The sequence below is a fragment of the Heptranchias perlo genome, chromosome 40 (assembly GCF_035084215.1).
Source record: "Heptranchias perlo isolate sHepPer1 chromosome 40, sHepPer1.hap1, whole genome shotgun sequence".
NCBI classification, from domain to species: Eukaryota; Metazoa; Chordata; class Chondrichthyes; order Hexanchiformes; family Hexanchidae; genus Heptranchias; species Heptranchias perlo.
The window spans coordinates 14,054,572-14,069,559 of record NC_090364.1 but is presented as its reverse complement, the minus strand read 5'-3'; the positions used below and the strand labels follow the sequence as shown (position 1 = coordinate 14,069,559).

General features: G+C 46.0%; 1 protein-coding gene across 1 annotated transcript in view; it reads right to left on the bottom strand.

The window, feature by feature from the left end:
* Positions 1-14,988, bottom strand: part of LOC137305724 (chondroadherin-like protein) — a 30,508-nt gene that overhangs the window by 5,965 nt on the left and 9,555 nt on the right. The window contains exons 2-3 of the mRNA XM_067974658.1: positions 12,656-14,335; positions 1,916-2,082 (exon numbers count right to left, since the gene is read on the bottom strand). Of these exons, the coding sequence (XP_067830759.1) occupies positions 1,916-2,082; positions 12,656-14,335 (1,847 nt within the window). The remainder of the gene's footprint in view (positions 1-1,915; positions 2,083-12,655; positions 14,336-14,988) is intronic.

The following is a 14,988-nucleotide window of genomic DNA, read 5'->3' as shown; positions in this document are numbered from 1 at the left end:
AAGACGCTATATAAATGCAAGTTGTTGTTGTTATGAAAATCCTTGGTTTTTTTTAAATGACCCCCCCTTACTGTGTTGAAAGTGCTGACTCTGGTTGGGGTACAGATCGCCTGGTGGCCCAGCATCTCACCTAGGCGGACAATCTTCGTGAGGGTGTCCACCAACAGTGGAGCATCATGGCCAGAACCAATCATGTCCACACACTCACACGCACTCCCACTCCAGCAGTGGTCAGCCTAAACAAAAGCAGGAACGATGGCTTCCCCTCTCCCAGTCCGCAGACACTGAGTCCAATTAGAACATCCACTGTCCCACCACAACTAAGATAAAGTTAATGCAGCACAGACCAAGGACGGAACTTGGGACCGGCCCGGTCTGTATGTAGGTGGATGAGAGCTGACACGGTCAAATCCAAGCCATGAGAGACTTTGGACCTCACTTGCTTCGCCCTACTTGGGTGCCCTCCCTATCTCTGTAACCTCCTCCAGCCCTACAATCCTCCGAGATCTCTGTGCTCCTCCAATTCTTGCCTCTTGCACATCCCCGATTTTAATCGCTCCACCATTGGCGGCCAAACAACGCAGGGTACATTCCCACTGAGTCATAGGAGAATTTCCAAACTTATAGTTTCTGGTCATTTATATTTATGGTGATAAATAATCAAAGAATAGTTAACAAATCTCCCTCTACATGTATCACTGATGTGCCTTGAAGCCATCACCACAAAAGAACAAGTATCAGTGTGAGATTTCATTTCCCACATCCATTATAATAATTACGACCTCTCTGAGTGAGACTGGGAATTCAGTTCCAACTTAGGCCAAATTGTGTATCTTTGATGTTCTGTAATTTCACCCACTAGAAACTGGATTGAGACGGCCCCAAGCCCATTTTACCCTGGGCCTTTACAGCCGGCAGAAAGCAGAGACTTTCATCCCATCAGACGAGTCTGGATTCAAACTTAGTTCACTGAGATAAAAGGCCCGTGAGCCAACACTTGGTATTAATCAGTCCCCTTTTCATCTATAGAGCACTTATTGAGCTTCCTGTAGTTTCCTTTTCTCTATGTCTCAGTGGGTCACATACCCCTGGTTGTGAGGGCAATCACTCATTGTGCAACTGGTTGATGGGAGGGCATGTCAGCTCCCAATTGCTTCCCAGTACTCCTGCTTGAAAGTGGATGTGTGCGGACATCGGTCGTGGAGAGGATTGAGCTCAGCTGTGATGCCCCGCATAGTCAAATAGTCACCACTCACTGTCTGGGTTTACATATGAAGAATGGCCACTAGGGCAGGGTACCAGAGAGCTGCTGCCCCTGTAAAGCTGTGTAGGAACATAGGAACAGGAGTAGGCCATTCAGCCCCTCCAGCCTGTTCCGCCGTTCAATTAGATCATGGCTGATCTGTATCTTAACTCCAAGTACCCGCCTTGGTTCCGTAACCCTTAATACCCTTGCCTAACAAAAATCTGTCATTCTCAGTTTTGACATTTTCAATTGACCCCCAGCCCCAACAGCTTTTTGGGGGAGAGAGTTCCAGATTCCCACTCCCCTTTGTGTGAAGAAATGCTTCCCAACATCACCCCTGAACGGCCTAGCTCTAATTTTAAGGTTACGCCCCCCCTTGTTCTGGACTCTCCCACCAGCGGAAATAGTCTCTCTCCATCTAACTGATCAAACCCTTTAATCATCTTAAACACCTCGGTTTTTCCAGGTACTTTAAAGAGAGGAGGAGACAAAACTGATCACCAAAAAAAAGTTTCAAAGCAGGTTGGCGGTGCAATTGAGAACAGGCCTAGTTGAGCAGACAGTTGAATCTTGGATAGAAACGAGATGCCTTGGTGTCATTCTAAGATCGAAACCACAATCAGATAAAAGTCACCACCTTGTTACAGATACTTGTTAAGAAGCTTTTACCTGCGCAGGTGAAGGAGTGGGCAGTCACAGTTCCAAGGATTGTTGGATAGATTGATGGTGTGCAGGTTCGTGTAATTTTTCAGGCTAGGAATGTAGCTCAGCTTGTTATTCTCCATGTAGAGGCTCTGTAGCCCTGCATCCAGTCCATCAAAGGCCCCGTCAGAGACCTGCAATGAGAAATCAATAACCCAGTATTCCAAGAAAAACAACAACTTTTGTTTCTGTTTATTCTTTCTGGTGGGCGTCGCTGGCAAGGCTGCCATTTACTGCCCATCCCTAGTTGCCCTGAGAAGGTGGTGATTCAACTGAGTGGCTTGCTAGGCCACTTCAGAGGGCAGTTCTGAGTCAACAATGTTGGTGTGGGACTGGATTTATATGGCGCCTTTAATGTAGGAAACCATCGCAAGGCGCTTCACAGGAGCTTAATCAGACAAAAATTGACACTGAGCCAAAGAAGGAGATATCTGGGTGGGTGACTAAAACCTTGGTTAAAAGGGTAGGTTTTAAGGAGGGTCTTAAAGGAATCTTACAACACCAGGTTATAGTCCAACAGTTTTATTTGAGGAGAGAGAGGTAGGGAGGCAGAAAGGTTTAGGGAGGGAATTCCAGAGCTTGGAGACTAGGCAGTTGAAGGCACGGCCGCCAATGGTGGGGTGAAGGGAGTGGGGGATGCACAAGAGGCCAGAGTTGGAGGAATACAAAGTTCTTGAAGGGTTGTAGGGCTGGAGGTGGTTACAGAGATAGGGAGGGGTGAGGGCCATGGAGTTATTTGAACAAGAGGGTTGATGAGGGTAGTGCGGTTAATATTGTGCATATGGACTTTAAAATGCATTTGATAAAGTACCACATAATAGACTTGTTAGCAAAATTAAAGGCCATGGGATTAAAGGGACAGTGACAGCGTGGATACAAAATTGGCTAAGGGACAGATCGTAGAGAATAGTGGTGAACGGTTGTTTTTCAGACAGGAGGGAAGTATACAGTGGTGTGCCCCAGGGGTATTAGGACCACTGCTCTTTTTGATATATATGAATGGCCTGGACTTGGGTATAGAGGGTATAATTTCAAAGTTTGCAGATGACACAAAACTTGGAAATGTGGAGGACAGTAACAGACTTCAGGAGGACATAGACAGACTGGTGGAATGGGCAGACACATGAAATTTAATGCTGTGAAGTGATGCATTTTTGTAGGAAGAATGAGGAGAGGCAATATAAATTAAATGGTACAATTTTAAATAGAGTGCAGGAACAGAGGGACCTGGGGGTGTATGTACACAAATCTTTGAAGGTGGCAAGACAAGTTGAGAAGGCTTTTAAAAAAGCATATGGGATCCTGGGCTTTATTAATAGAGGCATAGAGTACAAAAGCAAGGAAGTTATGCTAAATCTTTATAAATCACTGGTTTGGCCTCAGCTGGAGTATTGTGTTCAATTCTGGGCACCGCCCAGGAAGGATGTCAAGGCCTTAGAGAGGGTGCAGAAGAGATTTACTAGAATGGTGCCAGGATTGAGGGACTTCAGTTATGTGGAGAGACTGGAGAAGCTGGGATTGTTCTCCTTAGAACAGAGAAGGTTAAGGGGAGATTTAACAGAGGTGTTCAAAATCATGAAGGGTTTTGATTGAGTAAATAAGGACAAACTGTTTCCACTGGCAGAAGGGTCGGTAACCAGAGGACACAGATTTAAGATGATCGGCAAAAGAGCCAGAGGTGACACGTAGAAACAGTTTTTTACACAGCGAGTTGTTATGATCTGGAATGCACTGCCCGAAAGGGCGGTGGAAGCAGATTCAAAGCGAATTGGATAAATACTTGAAGGGAAAAAAACTACAGGGCTATGGGGAAAGAGCAGAGGAGCGGGACTAATTGGATAGCTCTCTCAAAGAGCCAGCACAGGCAGGATGGGCCGAATGACCTCCTCCTGTGTTGTATCATTCTATGAAACTATGATACTACGATGAGGATGAGAATTTTTAAATTGTGGCGTTGATGGACCGGGAGCCAATGTGTGTCAGCGAGCACAGAGGTGATGGGTGAACGGGACATGGTGTGGGATAGGATACGGCCAGCAGAGGTTTGGATGAGCTGAAATTTATGGAGGGTGGAGGATTGAAGGCCTGGCCAGGAGAGCATTGGAATAGTCAAGTTCGGAGTTGGCAAAGGCATGGATCAGGTTTTGGGCAGCAGATAGGCTGAGGCAGGGGCGGAGATGGGCGTCGTTATGGAGGCGGGGGTAGGCGGTCTTTGTGATGGAGAGGATAGGGGGGGTCCACAGATCAGCACTGGGTCAAATAGGATACCGAGGTTGCGAACAGTCTGGTTCAACCTAAGACAGTGGCTGAGGAGGGGCTTGGAATCAGGGGCGAGGGTCCGGAGTTTGTGGCGGGGGCCGAAGATGATGTTTTCAGTCTTCCCAGCGTTTAACTGAAGGAAACTGTGGCTTTTCCAGGACTGGATGTCGGACAAGAAGTCTGAGAGCACAGAAGCATTGGAGGGGCCGACAGAGGTGGGGAGAGGTAGAGTTCTGGAATCTGACTGTACCTGTGGATGATGTCACCATGGGGCAGCATGTAAATGAGGAAGAGGAGAGGGTCCAGGACAGATCCCTGGGGGGACTCCAGAGGTAATGGTGCTGGGTCGAGACAAGAAGCCAATGGCGGAGATGCTCTGGCTACGATGGGATAGGTAAGTGTGTAACCCAGTGAGGGCAGTCCCACTGAGCTGGACTATGGAGGAAAGGTGAACTCTCCCAAAAGGGCAAATCTAAAATAGAAACAGGAGATGAACTGGCCTGTTCAATCTCCACCCAGAGGTGTCCATTGTAGAGATCTCATCTAGGAATGAAGACCACCCAGATTGGGGGAGGGCTACCTCATCAAATGGCCATTGCTACAATAACTTAAGTTGTATCCGTGGAAACCTACCAGTCCATAGGGTAGATTCCCTGTTCCTGCACTCCGGCAGGGAGCTACACTTGAGGCACGAACAGCACAGTCGAGGCGGATCTTTCGACCCGCGTGTCCTCTGAGCACGGCACCCAACTGAGACTGTGGGATGGCTGAATTTACCGTCATATATCAACACTTGTTCTTTGAAACACGGTAGGAAAATTAGTAGAAATTGTAATGGGAGTTATCACCAGTTTAAAAATGAAACCAACCTTCAGGTGAGAAGGTGGCCTAGAATTAGTGCCAGGATTGTTAAACCACAGGGGCAAGTTTAACTTTTGGCAATAGTGTAAAGAAAGACTTGCATTTATATAGCACTTTTCATGCCCTCAGGACGTCCCAAAGTGCTTTACAGCCAATGAAGTATCTTTGAAGTGTAGTCACTGTTGTAATGTAGGAAACGCGGCAGCCAATTTGCGCACAGCAAGATCCCACAAACAGCAATGTGATAATGACCAGATAATCTGTTTTAGTGATGTTGTTTGAAGGATAAATATTGGCCAGGACACCAGGGAGAACTCCCCTGCTCTTCCTTGAAAAATGCCATGGGATCTTTTACATTCACCTGAGAGGGCAGACAGGGCCTCGATTTCTAGTCTACATCCAAAAGACAGCACCTCTGACAGAGCAGAGTGCCCTCAGTACCACACTGGGAATATCAGCTTAACTTTTGTGTTTAAGTTTCATGGAGTGGGGACTTGAAGCCATCATAACTTAGAAACAAGAGTGCTACCACTGAGCCACAGCTGAAAGAGAAAGGAAATTCGGGAGAGGTGTTTAACCGATCCGCTATCTCCTGCTTTACACATTGGCAAAAGTTAAAATTATCCCCCTCAGTGACTCCTTTCCCCTCCAAATGGGGAGGAGTCAGGATCCTGGTGTGCTCAGGCCCACACTGGAGGTGTTGTGGTCACCAGCAACTCAATGAGTGCAGAACTGGAGGTACAAGACTGCATCCTATTGTTCCAAAGCATCGAGAGCTCCAACTCACTGCATCATGCACAGCCTGGAGCACTAGTGATTTAAAACATAGTGCGTCAACATGAAATGTTCCTTGCAGTTAACCTTAGGGTTGCCAACTCTGGTTGGACATATTCCTGGAGGTTTCATCACATGACCTCCTGCCTCCAACCGCCCCGCCCCCACACTCCCGCCATTGGTCGCCCGTCATGTCCATCCTTACTGTGCCCCGCCTTCCCACAGCCAATCGAAAAGCAAATAGACTCTTCGTTCCCCGATTGGATGATTCTCGACTGTCAATCAAACAGCCTTTCTTCCCTTCACCAATATTTTTATAACTGATGAACAGAAGTGTTCAAAGGAATTTTTAAAAAAACACAATTTTCTATTGCCCCGATAATTTTTCTCCAGGTTCGCTCCAGGTGTCCTGGAGATTAGTCTTTAATTCCTGGAGACTCCAGGGAAATCCTGGAGGATTGGCAACCTGAGTTAACCCTTGACCTGCTGCTGCAAAGAGGCACGTATGAATCAAGCCCCACGGTGATGCCCCCTGCGGGCGAATAATCGGCGGTCCTTTACTGTCTCGGCTCACTTGTGAAGAGACGTCACTTGGGTGGGTGCGTACGTACCAAAGGGCTGCCAATGCCCATAGCGCTATACCCTACTGTACCCTGGCAAGGGTCAACTCCCCCAGGAGATGAAGGGAAGACACGGAGAATATAATTGCAGGACTGCAATATGAGCACAGGTTTTCAAGTGGGGTCATTTGAGAAAAATTATTTGGTACACCGCAGGTAAATGACACCTTTTGATGGCAATATCTGATTATCTGCCTCTCCCTTTCACCCCCCCATCCCCCCAAAACCCCGAAATAAAAAATCAACTCCCTGACAGTTGTAATTAAGAGAGAAAATTATTCTCCACTTCTCAATAATCAGCCTTCAAACCCGGCACAAACAGGAGGAGAAAATTCCTTTCATTCGTCAAAATACATCATTTGGAGTCTGCACAGAACTGGTTCAAACTCGTCCAGTCTGGATCTCAGCTTCGCAGCTAAACAACAGGCAGCCTTTGCTCCAACCAGCTGTCAATCATCTCTCCTGCATCTGTTGTGCCCCCCCCACAACCAACCCCACCCCCACTTTTACATAAAACATGGTGGGAACGGAAAGTGTAGTCGTCTAAACTTTCCTCAGCTGAGAAATTAAAGCCGACACATTAAGCTCACAGTGCGTGTTACTCTGTGAATGCCTTGCTCAGACGTGGCGTGTCATTTTACAGTTAAACTGTCCCTTCCATTCAGAGGAGAACACCAGCCATTTCACTCTCCTATAATTTGTAGTCCTTCGTGACAAATGCTGTGAAAAGGCAGCAGTGATGTTTGGCAGGGGAACTGGCAACGGCAACAGAAAAAAAAAAAGGCATTAAAAAGTAAAGAGCTGGTCTGGGAAGGTAATACAACACTCGGGTCCAGATGCCAGTAAAATCTGTGCTCTTTTACAGCCCCTTGACTATGTTACAGTTCCGAATGCATTCTATGGCCATCCTTTATCTGGTCGTTATCACATTGCTGTACGTGGGAACTCGCTGGGCGTTAAATTGGCTGCCGCGTTTCCTACATTACGTTGGTGACTACACTTCAGAAGTACTTAATTGGCTGTAAAGCGCTTTGGGGAGTCCTGAGGTCGTGGAAGGTGCTATCTAAATGCAGGTTCTTTCTTTTATTCTCTGCAGTGGTCATTTTGAGATGTTCTACAGCTGACTGGGAGCCTCACTGGTAATGAGAACAGGTCGGAACACCGAGGTTATAGGGTTATAACCACATCGCTGCCGTCTGCTCTCCGTTACAGAGGCTCTGCAGGATTACCCCTCACACATGCAATGAATTTTTTTTCCCCCCTTCTATCTTTCTCAGAGATCGCGGGGGGAGGTTTTCACCAGCTCTGCCTGGCATAAAGGTGCCCCAGAAATCGCAGGGAAAAACTTACCGCCCCGTTAGGAAGTTATGGTAAACCTTTATAAATCACTGGTTAGGCCTCAGCTAAAGCATCGTGTGGAACTGTACCACAGAATGCGTCAGTACTTGTGAAGAAGGGTGGAAAATAAAAACAAACAAAAGACAACTCTTAAGTTTTTGCCCATCAAACTTAATGCTGATGCATCGAAGATAAAGTGACATGTCCATGATCTCTCACATGGTGACTTGCCACCTCATCCATGGATAAGCATTGGACGCACATACAGATGGCATGTACCATCCTATGTAAGACCATGGAGATGTTACTTTATCCTACCACTCCATGGATGCTGAGTTGGTGCATTGCTGCATCGCCATTAAGTTTGAAGGACAAAAAATTCCGAATTGTGTTTTGTTCATTTAATTTTTCCCAATGACCTCCCTTCTTTACAAGTGCTGATGCATACCGGGGTACAGTTACATAAAACGTAGCATCTCTCCTGCACTACTTGCCCATTTTATGTACATGTCTGGACAGTGAGTGTTGGATCTATATTCTAAACAGTGGTGGTATCACAGCCAGGCCCAACTCCATCCATTCCCATCATCCACACACCCATTTTCCAGCAGAGGCCACTGATTAATGATCAGAAGCCAGAACCGCGGACATTTTCTCCTCTTCCTAGCCCAGGGCTGCCGAAACTAACCTCTACAAATGCCCCAGCCATGATCAGCAAACTCAGCACAGACCAGGATTGAACCTAATCCCCAGGACCTGATGGTTTCCACCCCAGGGTTTTAAAGGAAGTAGATGCTTTAGCCATAATCTTCCACAGCTCTCTCAATTCAGGAGTTGTCCCTTTCGATTGGAAAATTGAGAATGTAACTCCATTATTTAAGAAAGGTGAGAGAGAGAGAAACCAGGAAATTATATGCTTGTTAGTCTAACATCTGTTGTTGGAAAGTTATTGGAATCTATAATTAAGGACAGGGTGACTGAGCACTTAGAGAAACTTGAGCTGATTAGAGAGAGCCAACATGGATTTGTAATGGGTAGGTCGTGTCTAACGAACCTAATTGATTTTTTTGAGGAAATAGCTAAAGTAGTAGACATAGGAATGTCTATGGATGCAGTTTATATGGACTTCCAGAAGGCATTTGATAAGGTTCCACATAAGAGGCTATTAGCTAAAATTAAAGCTCATGGAATTGAAGGCAAATTATTGACGTGTTTAGGAGATTGGTTAGGCGGTAGAAGACAGTGTAGGGATAATGGGTATGTACTCGAATTGGAAGGAAGTGACCAGTGGTGTCCCATGAGAATCTGTGCTGGGGCCTCAACTATTCACTATATTAATTAATGACTTCGATAACACAGTGGAGAGCCAGATATCCAAGTTTGCCGATGACACAAAGATTGGTGGCTTAGTAAGTAGTGTAGACAGGAGCATAACATTACAAAGAGACTTAGATAGATTAAGTGAGTGCGCAAAACTATGGCAGATGGATTTCAACGCAAGTGTGTGGTCATCCATTTTGGAACAAAAAAGGATCGATCCGAGTATTTTTTAAATGGTGAAGATTTAGGAATAGTGGAGGACCAAAGAGATTTAGGGGTCCATGGACACAGATCACTAAAATGCAGTGGTCAGGTACAAAAAATAATCAAAAAGGCTAATAGAGTGTTAGCCTTTATAATTAGAGGGCTAGAATATAAAGGGGAGGAAATTTTGCTGCAGCTATACAAAGCCCTGGTTAGACCACATCTGGAGTACTGGGTACAGTTCTGGGCACCGCACCTTAGGAAGGATATATTGGCCTGGGAAGGAGTGCAGTGCAGATTCACCAGAATGTTACCAGGGCTCCAAGGGTTAGATTATGAGGAGAGATTCAATAAACTAGGCCTGTATTCCCTGGAATATAGAAGGTTAAGGGGTGATTGGATTGAGGTTTTTAGGATTTTGAAAGGAATTGATAGGGTAGATGGAGAGAAACTTTATCTGCTGGTGGGGGAGTCTAGGACAAAGGGAACATAACCTTAAAATCAGAGCCAGGCTGTTCAGGAGAGAATTGAGGAAACACTTCATGTAAAGGGTGGTAGAAGTCATAGAGTCATAGAGTCATACAGCACGGATAGAGGCCCTTCGGCCCATCGTGTCCGCGCCGGCCATCAAGCCCTGTCTACTCTAATCCCATATTCCAGCATTTGGTCCGTAGCCTTGTATGCTATGGCATTTCAAGTGCTCATCCAAATGCTTCTTGAATGTTGTGAGGGTTCCTGCCTCCACAACCCTTTCAGGCAGTGAGTTCCAGACACCAACCACCCTCTGGGTGAAAAAGTTCTTTCTCAAATCCCCTCTAAACCTCCCGCCTTTTACCTTGAATCTATGCCCCCTTGTTATAGAACCCTCAACGAAGGGAAAAAGCTCCTTAGTATCCATCCTATCTGTGCCCCTCATAATTTTGTACACCTCAATCATGTCCCCCCTCAGCCTCCTCTGCTCCAAGGAAAACAAACCCAATCTTCCCAGTCTCTCTTCATAGCTGAAGCGCTCCAGCCCTGGTAACATCCTGGTGAATCTCCTCTGCACCCTCTCCAAAGCGATCACATCCTTCCTGTAGTGTGGCGACCAGAACTGCACACAGTACTCCAGCTGTGGCCTAACCAGTGTTTTATACAGCTCCATCATAACCTCCTTGCTCTTATATTCTATGCCTCGGCTAATAAAGGCAAGTATCCCATATGCCTTCTTTACCACCTTATCTACCTGTTCCGCCGCCTTCAGGGATCTGTGAACTTGCACACCAAGATCCCTCTGACCCTCTGTCTTGCCTAGGGTCCTCCCATTCATTGTGTATTCCCTTGCCTTGTTAGTCCCTCCAAAGTGCATCACCTCGCACTTTTCCGGGTTAAATTCCATTTGCCACTGTTCCGCCCATCTGACCAACCCATCTATATCGTCCTGCAGACTGAGGCTATCCTCCTCGCTATTTACCACCCTACCAATCTTTGTATCATCAGCGAACTTACTGATCATACCTTTTACATTCATATCCAAGTCATTAATGTAGACCACAAACAGCAAGGGACCCAGCACCGATCCCTGTGGTACCCCACTGGCCACAGGCTTCCAGTCACAAAAACAACCTTCGACCATCACCCTCTGCCTTCTGCCACTAAGCCAGTTTTGTATCCAAAGTGCCAAGGCACCCTGGATTCCATGGGCTCGTACCTTCTTGACCAGTCTCCTGTGGGGGACTTTATCGAAGGCCTTACTGAAATCCATGTATACCACATCCACTGCGTTACCCTCATCCACATGCCTAGTCACCCCCTCAAAAAATTCAATCAAATTAGTCAGACATGATCTTCCCTTGACAAAGCCATGTTGACTATCCCTGATTAATCCTTGCTTCTCCAAGTGGAGACTAATTTTGTCCTTCAGAATTTTTTCCAATAATTTTCCTACCACTGATGTTAGGCTCACTGGCCTGTAGTTCCCCAGTTTTTCCCTACTCCCCTTCTTGAATAATGGTACTACATTAGCGGTTCTCCAGTCCTCTGGCACATCCCCTGTGGCCAGAGAGGTTCTGAATATATGTGTTAGAGCCCCCGCAATCTCCTCCTTTGCCTCACACAGTAGCCTGGGATACATTTCGTCCGGGCCTGGGGATTTATCCATTTTTAGGCCTGCTAAAACCGCCAATACCTCCTCCCGCTCGATGTTAATATGTTCGAGTATATCACAGTCCCCCTGCCGTATTTCTATGTCTACATCGTCCTTCTCCATAGTGAAAACAGATGCAAAAAATTCATTTAGAACCCCTCCTACATCTGCCGGCTCCACACACAGATTGCCATTTTTGTCCCTAATGGGCCCTATTTTTTCCCTAGTCATCCTCTTACCCTTAATATACTTATAAAACATCTTAGGATTTTCCTTTATTTTGCTCGCCAGTGTTATTTCATGGCCCCTCCTTGATCTCCTAATTTCTTTTTTAAGTATCCCCCTGCACTTTTTGTACTCCTCTCGGGCTTCCTCCGTCTTTAGCCTTTTGTATCTGCCAAAAGTGTGGAACTCTCTCCCACAAAAAGCAGTAGATACTAGCTCAATTAATAATTTTAAACCCAAGAGCGATAGATGTTTGCTAGCCAAGGGTATTAAGGGATATGGAGCCAAGGAGGGGGAGGGAAGGGAAGGGAAGGGGAGGGGAGTGGAGGGGGAAAAGAAACACATAAAAAGACACTGCAACAGACACTAAAAGAAAGGCAGGAGATTATTAGAAATTAAAGAAACAACACGTGAGGCTAGGGTTTATTTTTGTTAGGTAAGGGTATTAAGGGTTCTGGAACCAAGACAGGTGGATGGAGTTAAGATACAGATCAGCCATGATCTAATTGAATGCAGAACAGGCTCGAGGGGCTGAATGGCCTACTCCTGTTCTTATGTTCCATGTTCCTGGGACCTTCCCGATCGTAGGGCTCAAACAACAACTTGCATTTATATAGCGCTTTTAACATAGTAAAACGTCTCAAGGCGTTTCACAGGAGCGAAAATGAAACAAATTTTGATACCGATCCACATAAGGAGATATTAGGACAGGAGACCAAAAGCCTGGTCAAAGGTGGGTTTTAGGGAGCGTCTTAAAGGAGGAGAGAGAGGTAGAGAGGCAGAGAGGTTTAGGGAGGGAATTCCAGAGCTTAGGGCCTAGGCAGATGAAGGCTCAGGGTAAAGAGCAGGTAGTACATTTATTCACTAAGGTATCAAGGGAATAAATTTAGGGAATTTCAAGCCAACTCCAAATGAACATAAATTAACAGCACAAAGTGGACCTTACAGTTGGATCTTAAAAACACCAAAACTATATCTTACCTTCTCCAAACCCATGTCATTCAACCATAAATGTTGGAGAGAATTTGCCACTGGAAGGAAGGCAGCATTACCTATCTGTTTAATGGGATTCTTGGATAGTTTTAGTTCATCCAAAATAGGCAGCCTCATTAGAGCATTGGTGGGAACTGCCGTCAGTTCATTTTCATCCAAGAACAGCTTTTGGAGGTCCGCGATGGGGTGTAGAGCTGTTGGGGAAATGTAGGTGAGGTTGTTGCCTGTCAGGTAGAGCCATCGTAGCTTCTCTGCCCCTTCCATGTTTTCATCGGTCAAGCGGGGAATGGGATTGTACTCCAAGTGAAGAGCAAAGAGGTTGGGCAGTAGCCTGAATGTTCCTTTGGGTATGAATGATAACTTGTTGTAGTCTAAGTACAGGTAAGTCAGGTCAGGCAGCCCTTCAAAGATTACTGGCTGGAGGCTCGATATCTCGTTACCAGACAGATACAAGTAAATTAGCTTCTTCAAACCACGGAAGGCACCAACATGAATGTCATGAATTCTGCAGTTCTGCATGTGAAGAGAAATTAGGTTTCTCATAGCTGAGAAAGAGCTCCTGGGGACTAAGTAGAAGTCATTATAGCGCATATCAAGAAGACGGACGTCTGTGGGGAAACCCTTCGGGATCTTGCGTAGACCCTTACCCTCACAGGTTGAATGCTGTAAGTCGTGTTTGCAGTCGCAATGCTCTGGGCATGGAAGGTTTTCTTGGTTATTTTTCTCAGGCTTGTTTTCCAGCTCCAACTCCTCCTCTTCTTCATAGTCTGAAGGACGGCTTTCGCATTTCAGGTCAATTGGCCGCAGAGAATCCAGCCTCTCACCTTTAAATACACTTGGTCCGCTGCAGAACACCTCTGCTTTAGGTTTCGTGTAGTTGGCTAGCCATTCTCTAAAAGGCCTCATGTAACAGTTGCACTGGATTGGATTCCCTGTCAGATTGATCATTCTCAAGTTCTCAACCCCATCCAAGGGCTGCATAATCCGGAGTTGGTTGTAACGGAAATCAATAATCGATAGCTTGGGGCTATGGACAAAAGCTCTGAGAGACACATCCTGGAGGGCCATGTTGTCCATTGTCAGATGCTTCAGTGAACGCATCCGGAAAGCTTCTTCTCCGAGATACGTCAAAGGATTCCTGCCAAGATCTAGTCTGGTCACATCTATGAGCCTGGACAAGGCCTCGGTTGGCAAATACTGAAGTTCATTGCTGTCAAGACCCAGTCTCTTTAGCGTCCAGAGCCCCGCAAAGGCTTCATCTGCAATATTGTTGAGTGCGTTGTTGGACAAGCGTAGATATTTAATTTGCTGGAGACCTTGGAAGACCATGGGAGGCAAGTAGACCAGTAGATTTCCTTCCAGGTTTAAGAAGTTTAGGAATCCCAGCTGGCTAAAAGCGCCAGGCTTGATCTCCTCAATCCTGTTGTTATCAATGACGAGTTGTTGAAGGGACGTCAGCCCATCAAAGGTCTCCTGGTAGATTAATTCTATGTTATTTAACCCTAGGTTGAGGTAGATCAGCTGTCCAAGGCCACGGAAGGCACCTTCTGCAAGATGGTTAATCTTACATTTCTGTAGGTTTAAGTGAGTAAGATAGGGAATAGGAAGGAAAGCTCCATTTTCAATGACGTTGATGTTGTTCCCTCTGATATCAAGCTTCTTAGTACCCTGCAATGTAGACGTTAAGACAGAAGTGTCATCTACTTTTTAGACATTTGTTTCATTTTTCTCTGCTATTGCCCTTACATAGTGTCAAGGTGCCTCAGCCCTTTCCAAGCTGAAAGGATAGACTGGACATTTATTGCTGCTCCTCTATGAGGTCTATGTAAGTGGGTCAGAGTGACTGGCCCTCAATTTCCCACCCCCCACCCCCACCCCACAACCAGCTTATGCTCTCCGCCTCCCCATAGCAGAACCGTCTAGATTGAGGACTCAGTGTTGAGAACTGCAGGGGAAACTAGAATTCTGTGACTCCCTGGATCCAACTTCTAAAATGGATTTCAAATTTAACATAAAGTGTGTGTCAAAACACACGTCCCACTCTCTTACTGAGGAAAAACCTGAAACTTCTGGTCAGCACATTAAAAATAACACATCCTGGCACTGGAGAAGTTGTAGAGAAAAGACAAGGCTGACTGCAAATGTAGAGAGGATGAACTATGAAGAAAGATTAGACTAGCTCAAGCTTGGCATTTTGGAAGTCAACTCTCTGTATAGGCAGATAGGGTTAGATGAAGTAGGGTGGGAGGAGGCTCGTATGGAACGTAAACACTAGTATGGACCTGCTGGGCCGAATGGCCTGTTTCTGTGTGGTAAATTCT